This window comes from Hippoglossus stenolepis, chromosome 24, assembly GCF_022539355.2.
Source record: "Hippoglossus stenolepis isolate QCI-W04-F060 chromosome 24, HSTE1.2, whole genome shotgun sequence".
In the NCBI taxonomy this organism is placed as follows: Eukaryota; Metazoa; Chordata; class Actinopteri; order Pleuronectiformes; family Pleuronectidae; genus Hippoglossus; species Hippoglossus stenolepis.
The window spans coordinates 872,401-891,607 of record NC_061506.1 but is presented as its reverse complement, the minus strand read 5'-3'; the positions used below and the strand labels follow the sequence as shown (position 1 = coordinate 891,607).

The window sequence follows — 19,207 nt, the reverse complement described above, 5'->3', positions numbered from 1 at the left end:
GAGTTTGGTGGATTGGTTACAGCTCTTCTGCTTCAGGAAGCAGAGGATCATGGGTAATATCCACTGTTCTCAAAGTTACATAGTGTTGCTTTAATGAAAAACTCCGGGAGCAGATGGGATTCTTGTTTATTTTCAGTTAGAAGGTCTTTGCATCGTCTCTGTGTTTGGTTTGTTCAGTGTAATAAACAGAACCGCATGTCGCCCCTGTACAGGAGCAAGGATCCACATGAACTCTGTGAAGGCCCCGCTGTCATTTAGTTTGTGTCTTTGTTGTTTTCAACGTCAGAAAAGTGTCTTTTATTTTTTTATGAACGTGTGTAACTCAATATAAAAAGTCATGTGTCCATTTGTGATGTGTCATTTTTAACCAGAAGTGAAAGAATTCCAAGTTGTCTGAAGTTCAGTGGAAACACCACCAAGCCTCCTCCAGGTCGACGCTCATGTTCCTGGAGAAGAGTGACTCTGAATCCCATCACGAGGCAAACCACAGATGATTCCATCTGGACCTCTGACCTCCCTTCACACCTCATTCTCTCCTTCCTGCTCTGATGAAGTTTCCTCAGAAGAGACCTGAGCGAACGTCAGAGTTCAGGTTCTGTGTGAACGGAGCTTTCTGGAGGATTCTCTCTCTCTTCTCTGAACTGTTCAGGAATGAGCTCTCGTTTCTGAACCGGCCTGTAATCGGCTTCCTCTCGCTAATTGTTTGATTCCTTCATTGGTGCTTAGGAAAACCCGAAAGTGGCTCGTAAACCTGCTGTCTTCACGAGCCATTTCCACTTTATTGGGTCAACTTAATCATGACTGTTTTCTGCTGGCTGCAGCTGAAACAGCAGCCGAGGAGGAGGAAGAATTCTCCGAGTCCTAGATGTTTGTTTATTGGATCATTCTCCCTCTTTCTGGCCACTTGACACCAAACTGCTGATCCCGCCCCCTCGGAGCTCAGCTGTGTGTGAAGGTCTGTTCACCAGCTTCTCAGTGTAGATATGTACATGTGTGGAGCACCTGGCGAGTCGGAGACCTGGATCACCTTCACCCACAAGTCTGACAAATCCCAGGGAGTCTCCGCTCACTGGTGACGAGCCGCCCGGCTTCACTGTTCTCACACGTTTAGCAGGAGCACGTCTCAGGTTCTCCTCCTCACTCTGGATCTCTGGGAGAGGTCAGAGGTCAAGTGCAGGTGCAGACCCACCCCCCCCCCAAGGTAGCTCCGACTCCCCAGCAGGTCGGAGAGGAGGAGCTGAGGTTTCTGTCACGCTGCACAGATCCAGGAGAATTAAAGGATCTGTGCAGGAGAACTGTGACAAAGCTTTTAAGAAGTCGTCTGGTCCAGTTTCCGACTGGAGACTTTACTCCACATGTTCGCTGCTGGGATGGAAGGAAGGAGAACTTTACTTTAACAGGAAATAAAAAGTAATTGGTCGTTTTCGTGTTTAAACTAGAATAACACTCACCCCCCCAAGGGCCCGATCTCTCAATGGTACAGAAAGTGATAAAACCTTCTGGATCCTTTGTCTGCATCCAGGACAAAAGGTTTCATTTTTCTCTTGTTCTGTTTACTTATTGATATATTTCAGTTTGTGTATTTAGAATAAAGTTTCAAAGTGTAATTTGTGTTTTCTATTCCCCACTTTCTCTTATTAGTATATTCCTATGTTGATGTTCAGTGGTATTTAATATGGTTTCACGGGGTTAAACAGGCCCAGGGACCAACAGGAGAAAGTCCTACCGACTGCTGGTTGTGAGTTCAGATCCCACTTGATGTTGTGGCTGAACAGTTGTTATAAGAGGAGGATGTGACCGTGGTCGTTTGGCTCGGGGCTGCACATCTGGCTCCTCGGTTCGACGTCTCTCATTCCTCCTCTGAACGTTCAGGAGCAGCACAGCTGTTCTGTGCATGACAGCAAGAAGTCTGTTGTTCTTCCTGCACGTCCACTGGACTCATGGAGGGGGGGGGGGGCTCCTGGTCTAAACGCTGCAGTCACGCAGCACTGCTCTGCCAAACCAACCCGTGGTCCAGGGGACAACACGGGCCCCGAACATGCAGTTCTAGAGTCGCTGCTGTGATTAAACACCAACATCTGGAGACTGTGATGTCATCAGGCTCTCAACCGGACGTCTGAGGGACGAGGACGTTTCTCTAATCAGAGGAACTGAAGTGAGACGCTCTGGATCCTCATCAGCTGCTCGTCCTGCTGCTTCATCAGGAGCTTCTCTGGGCCTCCTTCTGCAGCTTGGCCTCCCACAGAGCAGTTTATTACATCCTCAGGTCTGAGGAGGAGGAGGAGGAGGAGAAGGAGGAGGAGGAGAGACCCTGAAGTGGTCCAAGGAAAGATGGGAAATTAATAAGAAGAGCAAAGTGCTGTGTGAAGCATATTAAATGTAAAGTAAAACTACAAAGAGAAACAACCAGGGAGGATGATCCCCTCAATGAAACCCAATTAAAGACATGTAAAAGGAAAATAGAGAAATAAATAGAGGGGATGCAAAGTGAATATAACAGATTAATGATTCAATTCATGTAAAAAAGAAAACATTCAAGAAATTCAAGTGGCACCATTGATATTTAGAGGAATCAATCCTCAATACAACAAAAATAATTGAATCTAAACATCAATTTAGGTTGTATTTTTGTATGATCTATTATTATTATTAGTAGTATTATAGGGGTTCTAGATTATTATGAAAGATAATCTGATCCAACTACAGTGTGATAACTGTTGAACAGCAGGATCACAGCCTGAGGACCGAGGGGGGCTAAACTCACTTTAAACTAATAGTATTAAATCATTATAAATATATCTTATTATTATTATTATCTTCCTTTTACGTTGTTTAGCTTGTAACTGAGTAAAGTGTCAGTTTCCACCTTTGATTTGTATTAAACATGACTCAAAGCAGCTTTTCAAAATGACTCCACACGTGTCTTCAGTTTCAGTGTGTGATGTTTCTAATTAGTGTCTTTGAGAAGTGTTAGAAGTGCTGTAGAAATATAAAGTCACATTATGAATGATGTGTCTTTCTTTGCTAGAGCAGTTTATTATGATTCTGATTATTATGATTCTGAGGATGAGGCTTGTTGCTCTATATATAAAAGTGGATGTTCTGTATATCATGATATATATTGTACGTGTCAGTAGATCCACGCAGGTTTCTCTGGGACCTTGTAAACATCGAACATGGCCCCTGAGCTCCTCTGGTGAACGGTAGTCGTGGTCCCGGGTCTCAGGTTTCAGACGAGGGGCCTCCTGACGGGGCCCGGTGACGTGGAGCAGGAGGAGGAGGAGGAGGAGGAGGAAGAGGAGCAGCGGCTCTGCTGGAGCCTCTCAGCCGTCTTCAGTCGTCTCTCTCCTGCGGGACACATGGGGTCAGTGCGGGGCTGTGCGGGTTCACTGTGACGGATGAGCGACGAGGACGCGGACGCACGCACACCCCGATGAGAGCGCGCGCTAATTAGGAAAACCTGGTCGAGCAATTAAGCGCGAGGAGCAGACGTCGACGCGCGACCTGCAGGGAAGGTGCGTGTGGTGTGTGTGTGTGTGTGCGGCGCGAGCAAAGTTTAAAAAGTTTATGTGTCAACTTCCAACTTCTTCTTCCAACTTCATTTACAGCTCGGTCCGGTCAGCGCGACCCAGAGAAGCGAGTGTTACGCGCAGAGCTTGGTTTTCTCCGCGGGACGAGGCTGGAGCAGTGCGCACGACCGTGAGTCCTGTTTGCGTCACTTCTACACGCACATCTCATCACGCAACGGCTTGAAAAGTGCGTGTTCGTGCGGGTGAAAGTGTTTTAAAGTCATGTGGTTCGATGAAGCAGCTGGATCCCGTGGTTTTTTAAATGTTGCTGTGATTTTCCTTTGTTTGTTTAATGACTAACTCTCCTGCTAATAGAGAGAGCGTGTGTATATGTGTGTGTGTGTGTGTGTGTATATTTGTATGGTGTGTCTGTGTCTCTGTGTGTGTGTGTGTGTGTGACAGAAGTGATGGTTGGACGTGTAACTCTCTGGATTCTTGTGTTTGGCCGCATGAGGCCTGGCACAGTTTTGTTTTCCTGCAGAAAAATGCCACAATTTCCAAAACAGCCGAGCCTGAGTCCGCAGAAGGAGGGAACGCGTCCTGAGGATTGCAATCAGAAGAGATTAACGTCTCCTGGTGACAGATGAGCAGAGTTTCCGTGAGCAGATGCTGCTCCGGCTGCAGGGCCACACTTTCATCTGCCCTCTGCCTGCTCCCTGAACCCTCAGAAATCCAGCTCTCTGCTTCTGGTTAGGGCAGGAATGTTAACTCGCCTTCGCTTTGTCCAGATCCTCGGCCCAAAAAACACCCTCTCGGCCCCTCCATCTCCTCCTGGAGCCGTTAACTCCACGAGCTGCCTCTGAGCAAATACGCTACTGTGTGCAGGCGGCCTCTGCTCCGCTGTTTGCAGGGTGGCACTGCAGAGAACACCCAGGAAACCAGTGTGTCCCAGTCAAACACACGTCTGGGTCCTTTGTCTGCAGCTGGGGGCTTTCACAGGAGGTACGTGTGTGTGTAGAAGAGTTTCATTCATGCACCTCTGGAAGCTTCTCGTGGAGCCGTACCACCTGCTCAGCACACGTCACACTCAGAGAGGACAGGGAGTCAGGAGAATGAGATCAGAAGTCTCCAGGAAGCGGCTCCAGGTCTCCAGAGAAACGTGGAGCCTCCACCTCAGCTGAGAGGTTTTCATGAGTCAAGAGAAACAACCGGTTGTTTGAATGTTGTGTCAGAGTGAAGCACGGCAGCAGGAACACGCTGTTCCAGCACCAGACAGAAGAACAATCCTTCAGTCAATTATCTAGAAACAGCTCCAACTGTTTGACGTTTACATCACATGATCCAACATGTTCCCAACAAGGTTCAGAATCCATGGTTTGACTCCAGGGACGTTTCACTGTGCGTCTTGTGGTTCGTGTTTCTGCTCCGACTTCAGGGAGAAACGACGACAAAGGAAAAACCCAGTCAGCTGCTTTTGGGGTTGGCGCTCTGCTGACTGACATTCTGGTCAAATTACATGTTTGTCCTCAATTTATTGTTTGGTCTAGAAAATGTCAGGAAATATTCACATTCTGAAACTGAAAAATGTTCAGTTTATTCTCATTAAAGGTCAAAACGAGACAGTTCACGTTTCAGAGGCTAAACACTGAATTTACTGCAGTTCTTTAATGATTCTTGCTGTTGATCAACTTATTTCATCATGTGAATTGACTTAAAGATACAGAAAGTATTAATTATGTCTAAAAACAAGTCCACTGATGTTCTTATGTTGTTGACTTGTGTTCTTACATCATCCAAAATGTTTCCAACCATGTTCAAACTCAGAGAAATGCACAGTTTTATGACAGGACGGTTTTTTTGGTGGCCTTTTTAATTCCGTCCCGTTCGAGTATAGAAGATGATGAAAGTGTTAAAGTGACAGTGAGGATTCAGTTCAGCACGAACCGACCAGCGTTCATCTCCACGTGAGAGAGTGAAGCAGTAAACCTTCACTTTCCTCCTGGCTCGCGTGACCATGTGGAGGAGAAGTGGCACCCAGATGTTGAACCGCTCAGAGGTCACATTTAAATATCTAGTTCCTGGTGCTGGCAGCTGCTGATGGTTCTGATTAGACCGATATTATTAGACCATTAGTGGTTAGACTGGATTCCTGCTCATGGTCAGTGTTTCGCACGACGCTGGAAGAGAAGCTGAGCATCGAATAGTTTCTGCTGAAGAAAAACCAAAGCCTGGAGCTGAGGATGTTTTAAAGGGACAATCTGCCTCTGGTGCTTTAAAGTTCTTCAGATCTCTGCTGGAACGACCTGTGGCGTTTAAAGGTGACGTTTAAAGGTGGCGTCTGTGACGGCGTGTCGGGGGTAAACCAGATGTCACCTTGCAGCTGCACTTCAGGGTCAATGAGTTGTCTGTTTTCTCAAACACTGGAAACGTTCCCACGCGTTAAATTCACATTTAGCCGACGCGCGGGTGTTTTTATAGAGACACTGCTCTCGTAGACGTTTTAAAAGTGTGATTTATTCTAAGTTTAGCGCCTGAAACGTGACGTACTTTGGGTCTGAGCGCCATAATTGTGAGTGTCTGGGTCTGAGGGTGGCGAGGCGGCCTCTGGTGTGGCTGACGAGGCCCTGAACCCTCCACGTTAACGCCTGTGTTCCTTGGCCAAGCGTCACATCTCTGGTCAGGCTCGGGCAAGTTGTGCTCGCTGTGTCCCAACATCTGAAGGCGGAGGAGGAAGGGTTGTGCAAAGGAATTGATGAGTAACGTGGGGAGTGGTGGCATGAGTTTCATTCAGACTTGTCCACAGATACTTTCCTTTTGCACTTAGTCATGAAATCCGGGTTTTGTCCTGTTTCTGGAAGCGAGGAGGAGGAGGAGGAGTCTCAGATCCCAGTTACAAGGTTTTCTCCCTTCAGTTCCAGAGCTAGTTAAAGTTTTAACACACAAAGTCTGGCTCTGTCTGACTTTGTGATCCGTCGCTCTTCACTCTGAGCCGTGAGGTTGCACTTTCTAAAGAACCAGGGGATCGTTTCTCCATTTGCTCAGTCCCCCTCTCTCACTCTTTGATGTTTGATTAAGCCGCTCAGGCTCGGCCGTGACGGCGAGCGGTAAGAATGTGGGTTTACCAAAGTGCTACCAGGATTAGTGCACGCTGCTGCCTCGCGGTGCCGTGGATCCATGGATACCTGCATGTCTGAGAGATCTGTGTCTGATTAAACCCAAGCATGTGGCCGTGTTTATTGCTCAGCCCTGTGGTTGAGGTTCACCCAGAATTCCTTTCGTGCAGCATCAACACTTGCATTAATCATTTTGTGAAAGTGTAAACCAGAGAGTGGTGCCCGTCCTGTTTGTCCGGTGGACGTCTCGGTAACGTCTCAGTGACTAACGTGGAGGTTTTACTGGTTCACCGCCGCTTGTCCCTTTTTTGTTTGTCAGCAGGATTACACAAAAACAACTTAACGCAACAACGGGCCAAGAAAGAACTCATTAAACTCAGATGGAACATTTATGGTTCACTCATTTCTCTGAATATTTCTGAACCAGACACATTTATAGGACGGAGAGATTTGGTGCAGATTTATTGAACGTAAGCGACTGTTGGGCCTCGGTGGAGCTTTGAGCTCTACTGACTGAAATTCTCATTAAATTATGTGCTCATGTTTTTCTTTAATTTATCATTTGGTCTATAAAATAAGAGAAAATGTTCAGTTGACTCATAACAAGTCAAAACTAGACAGTTTCCATGTTTCCCTTTCGGTTTTTCCTGCTTGTTGGGTCCTGAGGACCATGAAGTGATTTATTAAATGTATTTAATCCAGTTTCCAATGTATTAATGTTTCCTCTCAGAGCTGATCTCGCTCCCCCCCTCACCTCGCCACCATGAGCTGGAGCTTCCTCACCCGTCTGCTGGACGAGATCTCCAACCACTCCACCTTCGTGGGGAAGATCTGGCTGACGGTGCTCATCGTCTTCCGCATCGTGCTGACGGCGGTCGGCGGTGAAACCATCTACTACGATGAGCAGAGTAAATTTGTCTGCAACACGCAGCAGCCCGGGTGTGAGAACGTGTGCTACGATGCGTTCGCACCACTCTCACACGTTCGATTCTGGATCTTTCAGGTGAGCTTTCAACTTTCACAACTGTTCACAACACGAGACACTTGAACTTGTAAATCTGAGCCTCGTGTGTTCTCCAGGTCATCATGATCACCACCCCAACCATCATGTACCTGGGATTCGCCATGCACAAGATCGCCCGCATGGACGACAGCGAGTACCGACCGACCTGCACCCAGAGGAAGAGGAGGATGCCCATCGTCAGCCGAGGAGCCGTCCGTGACTACGAGGAGGCGGAGGACAACGGCGAGGAAGACCCCATGATCGCTGAGGAGATCGAACCTGACAAACCCGACAAGCCAGAGAAAAGTCAGTGTCGTGACTTTCATGTTCTGTAATGTATGAACTCAATCCGACTCTAACCCAGTGTGATGTCTGTTTGAAGGTGCAGAGAAGAAGCATGACGGTCGGCGGAGGATCATGCGTGACGGCCTGATGAAAGTCTACATCTGCCAGCTGCTGTGGCGCTCGTCCTTCGAGGTCGCCTTCCTGTTTGGCCAGTACATCCTGTACGGCTTCGAGGTGATCCCCTCCTATGTCTGCACTCGCTCCCCGTGCCCGCACACGGTGGACTGCTTCGTGTCGCGCCCCACGGAGAAGACCATCTTCCTGCTGGTGATGTACGTGGTGTCCTTCCTCTGCCTGCTCCTCACCCTCCTGGAAATCGTCCACCTGGGGATCGGCGGGATCCGCGACACCTTCCGCAGTCGGGCTACCCTCAACGCTCGAACCTCGCAGCCGCCCTCCTCCATGCCGACGGCGCCGCCAGGATACCACGCCACCATGAAGAAGGAGAAACTAAAAAAAGGGTTAAGGCATTCGCCCATAGCCGACTCCGGGAGGGAGAGTTTTGGGGACGTGGCGAGCTCGTCCAGGGAGCTGGAGCGGCTGAGGAGGCACCTGAAGCTGGCGCACCAGCACCTGGACCTGGCCTACCAGGCAGAGGAAGGGAGCCCGTCACGGAGCAGCAGCCCGGAGGTCAACACGCCCGCACAGACCGCCGCCGAGCAGAACCGCCTCAACTTTGCCCAGGAGAAACAGGGAGAGGCCAGCGAGAAAGGTAACAGAGAGAGTTTAAAACCAAAATGAAAGTTGCTGCTTGTAAACAGATTAACTCGGATGAATTCTAGTCCTTCTCTGTTTGGAGTCGCTCAAACAAATGAAATCTCTCTGGCGGCCGAGCAGCAGAACATTAATCACCATCTTTTAATAGTTCAGAAACCAAAACTTTCCACAAAGCTAGTTTAAAACAAACTAAACTCTTTGTTGGCAAAGTTTGTGGAAGAAAAAATGTCCCAAACTTAAATAAAATACTTTTTCTTTGAGTCATTTTGTGGACGAGGGCTGAGACTCTGTGTCCTGTACGGTTTCAAAAGCTCCAGTTCACAACTAGAAATGAAATAATCTGTGTTAGCGAGGACAGAACTTTTTAAAAATCCAGTTTTCAGTGAAGGCCTCGTGCTGAACAGTCCTGTGTTGTCTCTCCCTCTCGCAGGAATACATGCCTGAGCGTGCTTCCTGCCTCAAACGTCTGTTCTTCCATTCCTACTGGCCTTAAACACATGGGGGAAGCACATATGGGAATGCAGTCAGACCACTGAGGGAGACCAAAGTGTGCGTGTGTGTTTGTTTTTGTGTGTTTGTGTGTTTGTTTGTGTGTGTGTGTGTGCGTGGATGAGAGAATTGAGCCTTTCAGTATTAGGGGTCAGTCCAAAAAAGAAAAAGAGGGAGAAACGCTGACCCAGCTGTGTTGTGACAAATGCTTCATCTCCACGACTGTAAACTTGAACGCCTGCCACATCTCCGATCTCTGCTCGCCAGCCTGCGTCCAAACCTCGTCTCCACCCTGCTCCCACTCGCCACGAAACCCTGGTCCCGTTCAGACCTGGATCCACATGAGATTCCAAGCTCCTCCGGCTGCCTCCTCCTTTTGCTTTTCATAAAGTTCAGACTCTGTCGAGGCTCGTCGTCCTCCGACAGAATCTCAAACAGCGCCGCCTCGGGTTATATCATTTGTGGAGCGTGCAGAGCAGCGCTAACCAGATCAGATGTTGGGGATTAGTGGAGCCAAACCTTTTCAGAAAAGATATTTGAAGCCTCCATGTTTACTCCAATCTGCCAAAATGTTTACCTGGGAAATGCTTGAATTCTTTATGGAAGAGAATACTTTTTTTGTACAATCATTTCATTTGAAATACTCAATAATACTTTTTTTTTTTTTAAAGACCACATCTGTAGATTAGTAGTTTAGAAGGACGTGTTCGACGGTGGCCACTTAGATGTTGCTGATCCTTTAATTCTCCAGATATAAACCCATTTACATTGTTCTCCGTTACAGTTAAACGTTAATTTCATTTCTCTTAGCGAAGCGGCTGGAAACATCTGTCTCCAAGGCTACTGTCCACAGTCAAAACTCCATCCTTGTCTTTTGAAATTTACATTCTTCTTTGGTGAGACACATTTTCCATCCTGGACGTGCACCGCTGCTCCTCCTCTCCGCTGCAGCATGGAGGCCGTGGTGCGTCCTGGAGAGGATGACAGCTGCCGACACGGTGCCATGTAAACACACACCAGCTCCCACTTTCTTCTTCCTCCTCTTCTGTAGCTTTCGTTGTTCGTGCAGAGTTTATTGTTTGTTGGTTTTATGATCTGTGGCTGGAAGACTCCAAAGACCACTTTGCCAAAGCAGCTGTTTGATGCTGTTCCTTGTTTTCATCTCACTTCCAGTTCTGCTACTTTTCTCAAGGTCCGACATTTCATGTTGAATATTGTACGTCAGCGGTTTATACTTGTTCCTTTTCTATTGCAAGTTTTGTAGTTTTTGTAACTGTAGAGATTATTTTGTCTTCAGAGTAAATAAATATATTTGAACGAGAAGCTTTCGTCGTGTGTGTTTGTAATCTCCTCCAGACGTTTGTTTTATCTTTAATCTCCAAGTTAATAAAGTGAAAACCTGGTTCATAACTTTGTAGAGTTCACAGATCACAATTCACATCCATGTTCTCACCAGTGATTTATTATAGAAAAAGCTGCAGATCAAGAACATCTGAACGTGACGGTGCAGTTTAAATGTGGGCAAACAGCGCCCCCCACAGGTGAGAGGAGACAACACAATGCAGACTTTTAATTTTACTTTTACATCCAAGTAGAAGAAACCTGATAAAAGTAAGTCAAGTAAAAAGGGAAGTAACACAAATTACAAAATAAAACTTGATAACGAAAAGCTTATTTTTTACATGTGCTGTTGATGGACACTTCCCACAATGCAATGCACACAGGAAATGAAAAGAGATAATGTGAGTTGTATTGAGTGTGGTGATTATTGTGTATTAACTGTTCAAACTAATAAAACACACACAACCAACAACGGGATGAAGAGACAGGTCCTCGTGTGATTCGTGTGAACTCGACCTTTAACCTGTGCCCTTCAGACACAAGAACACTCTTCAGCTATAATGTTGGGCAGGGTCTCGTACTTGTACGAGTATCCTCCGTCGGACGTCGTGGTGATCCTCAGGGACCTCATGCTCCCCGGCACCGGGGCGCAGCACTGACTGATGCCCAGCGCGGCGGTGGTTCGATCCCTGGCCGAGCAGTTTCCGTGGCAGTAGTAGAAGGTCAGCGCCGTGGGATGGACGATCCAGTTGCCCCAGCCCAGCTCCTCGAAGCTGATTTCCACGTGTGCTCGCTGGCAGTCGCTGTGCTCGGGTCTCTCCACAGAGGGGCGCTGCAGCAGGTCGATGGCAGAGGGAGACCAGGGAATGTTGAGCGGGGCATGGCGGCGAGATCTGACTCGAGCACGTGGCTGAGCGTGAAGGTCAAGAAAGGGCGTCTTGTCTGGTTGGTCAGCGTGGCACTCGCAGGCCGGACAGCGGACCTGGAGGACGAAGGGACCCTGAGCCACAGAGGCCAGCGCCGGCCGCTCCAGGTCGTAGGTGGTCCACCCGTCCGGGCTCCTCTGAGACGGGGCCTCCGCTGCCTGGAGAAGCTCCGGTGCTGAGGTGAGGATGAAGAGGGGCGCCGAAGAGTTGGCCCCTTCGCCCACGTAGAACCAGAAGTGGGCCGCGGTGACCACGGCATCCTGGTCGGTCAGCGACGGCTGGAAATAATACATGAAGTGGCTCCTGGTGGTTTCTGGGCCACAAGACGAGTCTGGAAAGTAAATCAGAGAGAAAACTGAAGTTGTCCATTTTCTATTGGAGCGTCCTTCGTCCTTTATGATAAAGACTTGGACGAGACACTCGGGTGTCTCCTGACTCGATAGTATCAAGATACTTTGGTACAGATTCACTATGAAATGTTTAATCCCCTTTAAACACTCGACCATATTTACAGAAGTTGCTCTTTAAAGCTGATTAATCTCAGTTTTGTGCTCAAACATCCTGTATAATAAAAAAGCTTCTATCCCATAATCTCACCGAAAACAAGAAGATTCATTCTTTAGCACAGTAACACTTCTTGAATTTCAGGATCCAAAAGAAGATGTAGGTAGAAGCTTCTCACCAGAACTGGGGAAGAGAATAATCTGAGCCTTGTCCTGGGTGGGACTGGTCCGATGGTCCCCCCAGGAGGTCCTGCTCCTCGGGGGCCTCACATGCAGGGGCCTTGCTCCCTCTGGCTGGGCCGGGTCCACGTCGGGGCCCAGCGCTGAGGCCAGGGGAGGCTCCTCCAGCCCGAGGCCCTCCAGAACCCGGCCGCTGAACCAGGACAACACGGCCTCCCTGGTCAGCTCCTCGGCCCTGCAGCCTCCACTCAGACTGAGGATCCACAGAGGAACCAGGAGCAGAGCGCAGGACACCATGACTCCCAGTCCTCCTGCGGGTTTAGAAGACGGTCCCTCCTGAGACTTACTCAGACGTGGATGTGTTTGGCTCTGCAGCTGTCTGAGTCTGAGGGAAGTCTGGGAGAGAAACTCTGTTGCCAGCACACAAATGGGAGATAGCACAGAGTGACCTTGGCTGCTGGGATCTGATATCTGCTCCCGTAGTTTCACACAGAATCCAGGGAACGTTTCCTTTTCTGCAGAGTCACATTATTCTGGAGCAGGAGGTTTACATCACGGGCACATACATGTGAATTCAGAATGCAGAGCAGGGGTGGGGATGCTGGATAAGATCTGGACAGTCATTTCTCCTGCAGCTTTAATCCACACACCTGTTTTCCCACTGAACAGGAAGTCCTTGTCTGAGGGAAACATTCCTGAGCCTCTTTTATTGAATTTTATATTTCTTTCAGAATGTGTTTCTGCACAAGGACATTTTTTAAATCAGGGATTTAACCAGAGCGGATTTTTCACACTGGAGTTAGTTTGACAAAATCCCAGTTCACATGATGCTGTGTTGCTCATTGTGACCCGGGGGTTTGAATCCTGGGTTCAGGGACATTTCATTTATGAGAAACAACAACCTTCAGGTGAGACCTACTGAATTGAGCTCTCATGTTTATCTCTAACATGTTAAACTGCAGCACAAGTATATTAGTCTACTGTCTCAGAGAAGTTAGCTTAGCTTAGCGTAAAGACTGACAGCAAAGGGAAACAGCTAGCCTAGCTGGCTCCATATAACTTCGTGAAAAATGGCTACTAGCACATTTATCTTTGTCCCAATAAGTTCACAGTAAATACACAGACAGCAACAGTCTTTAAATGAGGTGAGAGACACATTATTTATACTTTATATTTGTCTTTATTTGACATGTTTATCAGGTTAAATTCATCCTATAACACAAGTAGGAAGGAGACACACTAATGTCTGTGACACAGCTCTGCTAGCGTTAGCTTGCTAGCACACTAACAAGCTAGCAGGTGCAGCAGATATATAATATAACATATTCTTGATTTGCATGTGTGTAAATACACAGATTTTACTTCAGCTGATCGATGAGTGTCATGTGTTTGCCTCATGTTACTGTCTGTAGCTGTCTGTGACTAACTGTGTCTGTGACTGTCTGTAGCTGTCTGTGTCTGTGACTGTCTGACTGGCTCCACTCAGCTTCTAGCATGTGACAACCAGCACCTTTAAGAGATTAATAAGACTTTATAATCAGTTTAATGCTCATGAACACAAATCTAACAGTTATTCAAACTTTACTTAGTTTTTGTTTTGCAGAAGTTTCCAGATGTTGGACCGACTGTCTTCAGCTGTCCTCAGTCATATTGTGGGAGGACCGTCCCTCCTGCATACTGATTCACTGGGTGGTTATAGATTATGTTTGTTATTATTTAGCAGATTCATAATCGACATTAACATGGAATCTACGTGTGAAACTCAAGAGGCTGAAAGTACCATCTTGGTTTTACCAGTAGAGGGCGGTAGAATAGTGCATCACCTGATGTTATGAAATCAAATTCTTCTCCTGATAATACAAACTGATGAAGTGAGTTTAATGCTCCACTAATTCCAACTAATGATAATGTTGATGAAGGGAAAATTAAGGAAATCTAAATCGGTATTACTGCAAAACACTGATTTAAACAGAAATGATCTCAGATATTATGTGTTACTGCTCTGGATGCAGGTGATGTTCACCTTTTTTAATTCTTTCACCTGAGGACAAATTTAAAATATGAAATATACATTATATTGTCTTCATTAGGTCACCGGGGCTCCAGCATCTCGGCCTTATTCCCTCTCGGCTTTAATCCAGATTTAATTATTTAATTATCACAAAACTTGGCAACAAACATTCAATCTTTCAGGACCTGTTGCCACGGCAACGGCTCCCTCGTGTCAGGGAGGTCGAGGGGATGTGAAGCGTCTGGCTCCTTTTCAAAATCACTCACCTGCTCACCAGATTTCATGCACAGGAAAATACAAATTATAACAAGGATTCAGAGAGATAAATAAAAAAAGATTTAAAAATACACAAACTAAAATATCAGACATGGTATTTTAATGTCTTTACTGCAGCCAGTTCTGTTAAATTCTATTGTTATATCACTGCTCTATAATTAAATGAATCACTGAACCCTGACTTTATTCTTAGACTTTCTTTTTATAGCAACTCCAACTGTCTCACACACACACTTTGGTTGATAACATTGATAACACTATCCAAAGGTTGGAGTGTGTGTCTGTGTGTGTGTCTGTGTGTGTCTGTGTGTGTGTGTGTGTAGGTCATACATGGCAGCCTGAGAAATGTGACCTATCTGTGGCCGTGCAGCTGTCGTTCCAAACCTGAGGGAGTCTGGGTGACGCAGAGAGAGACGGGGGAGCCTGGAGCGAGAGGAGACCTCCACCGTGGGCTGGTTTGAGTACTTCATTTAAAGTGTGTTTTCTTAAATAACCACTCAAAGTTCATTAGTGGAGACGCTGCGGAGCAGGAGGCCCGGGTGCTTCCTCTCTGTCCCTGTCACTCTGCTCCGGGGCTCAGGTTGCTGGAAGGGGCCATGGCTCGGGCTGCTAATGCTACATGATCTCCGGTGGACTTACACCTTCGGCTCGCTCTCGCCAAAGGACACGAAGACACACGGGCTTTAGCAAATGATTTGAGATGAAATATTCTGCTCCATGGATCCTGTTACGTTAACTTGGACTTTGCGGGGATGTCCAAAGGGATTCCAGAGGTAACGTGCATTTCTGTCTATTGCTGGATGAACTCTATTTCAGGCATATCGGTGGAATATTGTCAATTAGCAAAGGAGGCAAATCCAGATGTTTTCTTTGATCATTAATTGTGACGTTCCAGTTGTTTCCTTCCTGTTGTTGTGACACACTCGTCAGTGCACAGAAACACAACAGAAAGACTGTTTTCTAAGTTTAGGCAACAAACACTGGGTTACTATCAGGGAATGGTTCTCTACATTTAAAGAATAATAGACTTTTATAAAAATACACACCTTAAAACACCCCTGGCTGCAGTTTCAGTGTAATAACACACACCAGCAGCTTCCTGTCATGTGTCCTCATGACGTCTTCACTTCTTGGATCATCAACTTGAATCCGTCCGTGTGGTGGATTCAGTCATATCGTAGTTTTCTTGGGTCTGCAAGAGATATTTCTATTCCCCAGTTTGAGTCGTACTCCTGGATCCTACACTTCCCAGAATGCAACTCGACAGTGTCTGTGATTAAGGGGCCGTGTTGACAGTTTGTAACTCGGCTTTATTCATGAGGTTGCCCATTATCAAAATGTAAATATTGTGTGTTTGGAGCCATTTTAATAATGAAACTGTCTTTTTCCTGGTGAGCACATTCACGAGGAAGGTTGTAACGTTGATGTGATTTATGTTCTGTGGTCGTTTCAGGCCCCGGTGCAACAGCCCAGGTCAAACCGCCTCTTTACGACGAGGCCTTCAATAACCGTAGCTCATCCCGATCACCTGATAAAACGTCCCTGAAGAAAGACAAGATGGCCAAAGTCCCTGGTTCCTGTCCCGGTCTGGACATGCCTTCCAGGAGGCCCACGGAGGACCATGTCGTCCCAGTCACCGAGGCCACGACACCAGCACCACCAGTTTTCAGCCGTAAACTCCGTAAGGCAGCAGTGGGAACAGGCTGCGACATCCGACTCAGAGTGTCTGTGGGAGGATTTCCCAAAGCTTCGCTCAGCTGGTACCACAACGATGACGCCCTGCCTGCATCAGAAGCCCAGGACTCAGGGGGACTGTGGATACGAGACTGCCGCACCAGCGACGCCGGCCTGTACACCTGCGTGGCGACCAATGAGCTGGGAGAGGCAAGCTGCAGCACCGTCCTCGCCATCATGGACCTCGGGGAAGGTAACCACAGATATTCTCTCCTTGCTTTTCTCTACAGTTTCTTTCAGATATCGTTTAAGCATCATCACCTCCTTTAAAGTGAAGGCACAGTGTCTCGGGCGCCCCCTGGTGCCTGGATCCTGTGCAGGCCACACACCCTGCCTCTTATATGTTAGCAGACGGGATATAGACCGAACCTTAAAATCTAATACCCTTTCCTTTTCTGTTATTGTAGGTTCCTCTTGGTTCTTTGTAAGTGAGCTCTTCATCTGTTTCATCGTAAAACCTCGGTGTGAATCCGGCGAAGCGTTCACTGGTGTAATTTCCCCTCTGACCAGTTTGCGTCATGGTGTGAGCGACAGAATGTGGCTCGCAGTGAGATCATTGTTGTGCAGCGTGTGTTTGATCTCGGCCTCGTCGCCTCGGCCTGTGGAGAAAGTTGAGCTCTCGCACTATGAGCTGATACGCACGCTGCAGCTGGCGGATCACTCAGCACCTCGTGGTTTTCATCTCCTCACGTCAGCGCGGCCTCATTCACCACATTTAGTCCTAAAACCTATTTCTGCTGTTTCCTTCTCGTCCATCTCCTCTTTCGTCTCTCCTCTGCAAAATGTATCTAACAACCCTCTTTTCTCTTTGCTCCATTTTTCATATTTCTCTCCTGTCACAGCTTCAATTCCATCTATTCATCAGTTATATGACTTATTTCTCTATGACCAGAACTGGAAACTTGACACGAGGGGTTTACACTTGACGGACTTGAGAAAGTTTTAAACCTAGTAAAACAATGAAAGAGGCCTTTGCATTGCTGCTCACCTTAAATATTGAATTCTCAGGCGAATGCATTGAAAAAACTTGTTCTCAGGATTTGTATGTGCACATTAACATAACTTTGAAAGGAGAATATTAAAATGATGTGTTTCATTGTCAGCATGTTACGACTTGCAGCACTGTTTGTTTGCAGGATTCATTTTATCGTTTTTATGAACAACAAACACAATCCACTACTTTTTCCCTGAGTCTGAGGCGTCGCACTATCTCCCTGACCTCCTCTGTCGCCCCTGCTCCCCCTCCTTGTGGTTATTTATGGCCTGGTATGTGCCGTGCCGACCAGAGGGCTCATGCTCGAGTGATGTGTGGATGCCGCCGGCCCCCCTTCTCCGATTGCACCAGCAGACATCACAGATAATTATAGCATCGCCACGGTCAAGACGCGGCGCTGTCACACTCAATCATGGTCAGCGTGATGAAAGCGAGAGGAGGGGGGGGGGGGATGCTATTGTGGTGGTGGATGGAGGACAGAGTGTTAGTGTGTGTCAGTGCCCGTGTGTGTGTGTGTGGTAAATATTAAAGGCCGTTCTGGCTGCTTCTGAGTCAGTCAGGTGTGTCACTTTAAGATATCAGACCAATCAGAGGCCAGCGTCGTGCTGTGTCACAAGTCCAGACGACTTTATTGACATCAGCCTGTGGCGTTCAGCGTTTCACTAACACACTGTCCGACAGTCCAGGCTGCACACGCACGTTGATGGAGGCTCACGAGAAGCAGCACGTCGTCACCAGGGGTATTTTGAGCTGCGAGGTGACATCATCGCTGGGACTGTGACGCAGGAAGGTGAATCTCCCAGACGAGACGTTTATGAGATAACGTGTGAAAAGGTCTTCTTGAAACAGAGGTTCCCTGAGTTCAGGATCCTCAGAGGTCTCAGAGGATAAATCTGTTATTCTTTCAAACATCTGTAACTTTATCAGCTTGTGGAAGCATCTGATAATGAAGGATTACATGTCGTTACATGATTGATGACGACATGAACAACACGTTTTAATTTGTGGCATCTTTCCCCCAAAGCAGCTGAAGCTGTAGCTGCTCCCAAGAGTCATGAATAAAAGTCGTAGGGTGAAATCTATCCAGTGTCTTATTAATTAGATCCTCTAAACTCCACCCTCTCAAATTGTTAGGTGGGATTTCAGTAAACATCATCAGTACATTCTCCGACACTGGAGAACCGTGGAGAACTGACCTTTGTGTGAGAAAGCACGTTCCCCTCTCAATGTTCTGTGTGTTAACAAGCTGCAGGAACCGTCTGCACGGTAAATATGAATTGAATAGATGCAGCGGATGAATATTTAGTGTTATTTAGACGCACCTCTCTTCAGCTGTAACTGTCTCATTGTCCCTCATTGTATCATTAATGGTGTCGTACAACATGTCTGCCTGGTTCTAGAGTTTCAAACCTGCCGTGCGTCCAACAGGACTGAACCACAGAGGACAGGGAAGGTCGTTCGGTGTCTGTGCAGCCGTGGGTTTAATCTCCTGCTATAACGAGGGGGGGCAGGCCGTCTGAAAGGGGGTGCAGAGGGAAAGTACAGTACGACTGGAGGGGTTGTACTATGCAGGACTGGAAATAGACGGGTGTAGTTGGCAGCCATAGTCTAGGAGAAGTGGGGGAAGACGGAGAGAGAAGAATCAGGGACATGGGCTGAGGAAGGTGAAGCCTGGAGGAGGTTCTGTCGGTTTCACCGGAGCGTCTCCACGGATAAGACTTGATAAAGATTCGCACTCTTGAGAAGTTATTTTGCGCAGAAGTCAAACATACAGAAGCAAAGACAGGAGCCATGTTGCGGAAGGAGCTGCTGGATGCACGGAGAGCTTTGAGGAGCGTTGGGGAAGGAGTGAGTGGGCCGAGAAGCAAGAGGCAGAGAGGTGAGTGGGAGCTGCTGATGTGCTGTGATGGCGTGAAGCGTCAGGGATGAAGCACGAGATGCTGACATGTAACTGGATTCTCTCTTCAGAGCCGACCTGTTTGAAATATCTGCAAATATCTGCTCCGTGAATTCAGATGCACTCACAGAATTCAGAATTCCATACACACAAAGATCCACGACTTATT

The 19,207-nt window shown here is 47.4% G+C and overlaps 3 protein-coding genes across 4 annotated transcripts in view; 2 read left to right on the top strand and 1 right to left on the bottom strand.

The window, feature by feature from the left end:
* The first annotated feature begins 3,139 nt into the window (after window positions 1-3,139).
* Window positions 3,140-10,499, top strand: LOC118103376 (gap junction gamma-1 protein). Of its 2 annotated transcripts, none has more exons than XM_035150238.2 (6): window positions 3,140-3,515; window positions 3,609-3,756; window positions 7,353-7,625; window positions 7,703-7,931; window positions 8,008-8,682; window positions 9,118-10,499. In XM_035150238.2, the coding sequence occupies exons 3-6, from the start codon at window positions 7,386-7,388 to the stop codon at window positions 9,129-9,131; spliced, it is 1,158 nt and encodes a 385-aa protein (XP_035006129.1). In that variant the 5' UTR covers window positions 3,140-3,515; window positions 3,609-3,756; window positions 7,353-7,385; the 3' UTR covers window positions 9,132-10,499. The 2 variants fall into 2 exon arrangements, with proteins under 2 accessions (XP_035006129.1, XP_035006128.1); XM_035150237.2 differs by having other exon boundaries at window positions 3,141-3,515; window positions 3,609-3,699.
* Window positions 10,500-10,618: 119 nt separating this feature from the next.
* On the bottom strand, window positions 10,619-12,650 carry inha (inhibin subunit alpha). The gene is made up of 2 exons (XM_035150500.2): window positions 12,126-12,650; window positions 10,619-11,774 (listed from the first exon to the last, which is right to left on the bottom strand). The coding sequence occupies exons 1-2, from the start codon at window positions 12,421-12,423 to the stop codon at window positions 11,050-11,052; spliced, it is 1,023 nt and encodes a 340-aa protein (XP_035006391.2). The 5' UTR covers window positions 12,424-12,650; the 3' UTR covers window positions 10,619-11,049.
* Window positions 12,651-14,607: 1,957 nt separating this feature from the next.
* The window catches only part of LOC118103325 (striated muscle preferentially expressed protein kinase), a 32,092-nt gene continuing 27,492 nt past the window's right edge, over window positions 14,608-19,207 (top strand). Inside the window, 2 exon segments of the mRNA XM_035150134.2 lie at window positions 14,608-15,186; window positions 15,867-16,340. Coding sequence (XP_035006025.2) covers window positions 15,971-16,340 — 370 coding nt within the window. The 5' untranslated portion in view covers window positions 14,608-15,186; window positions 15,867-15,970.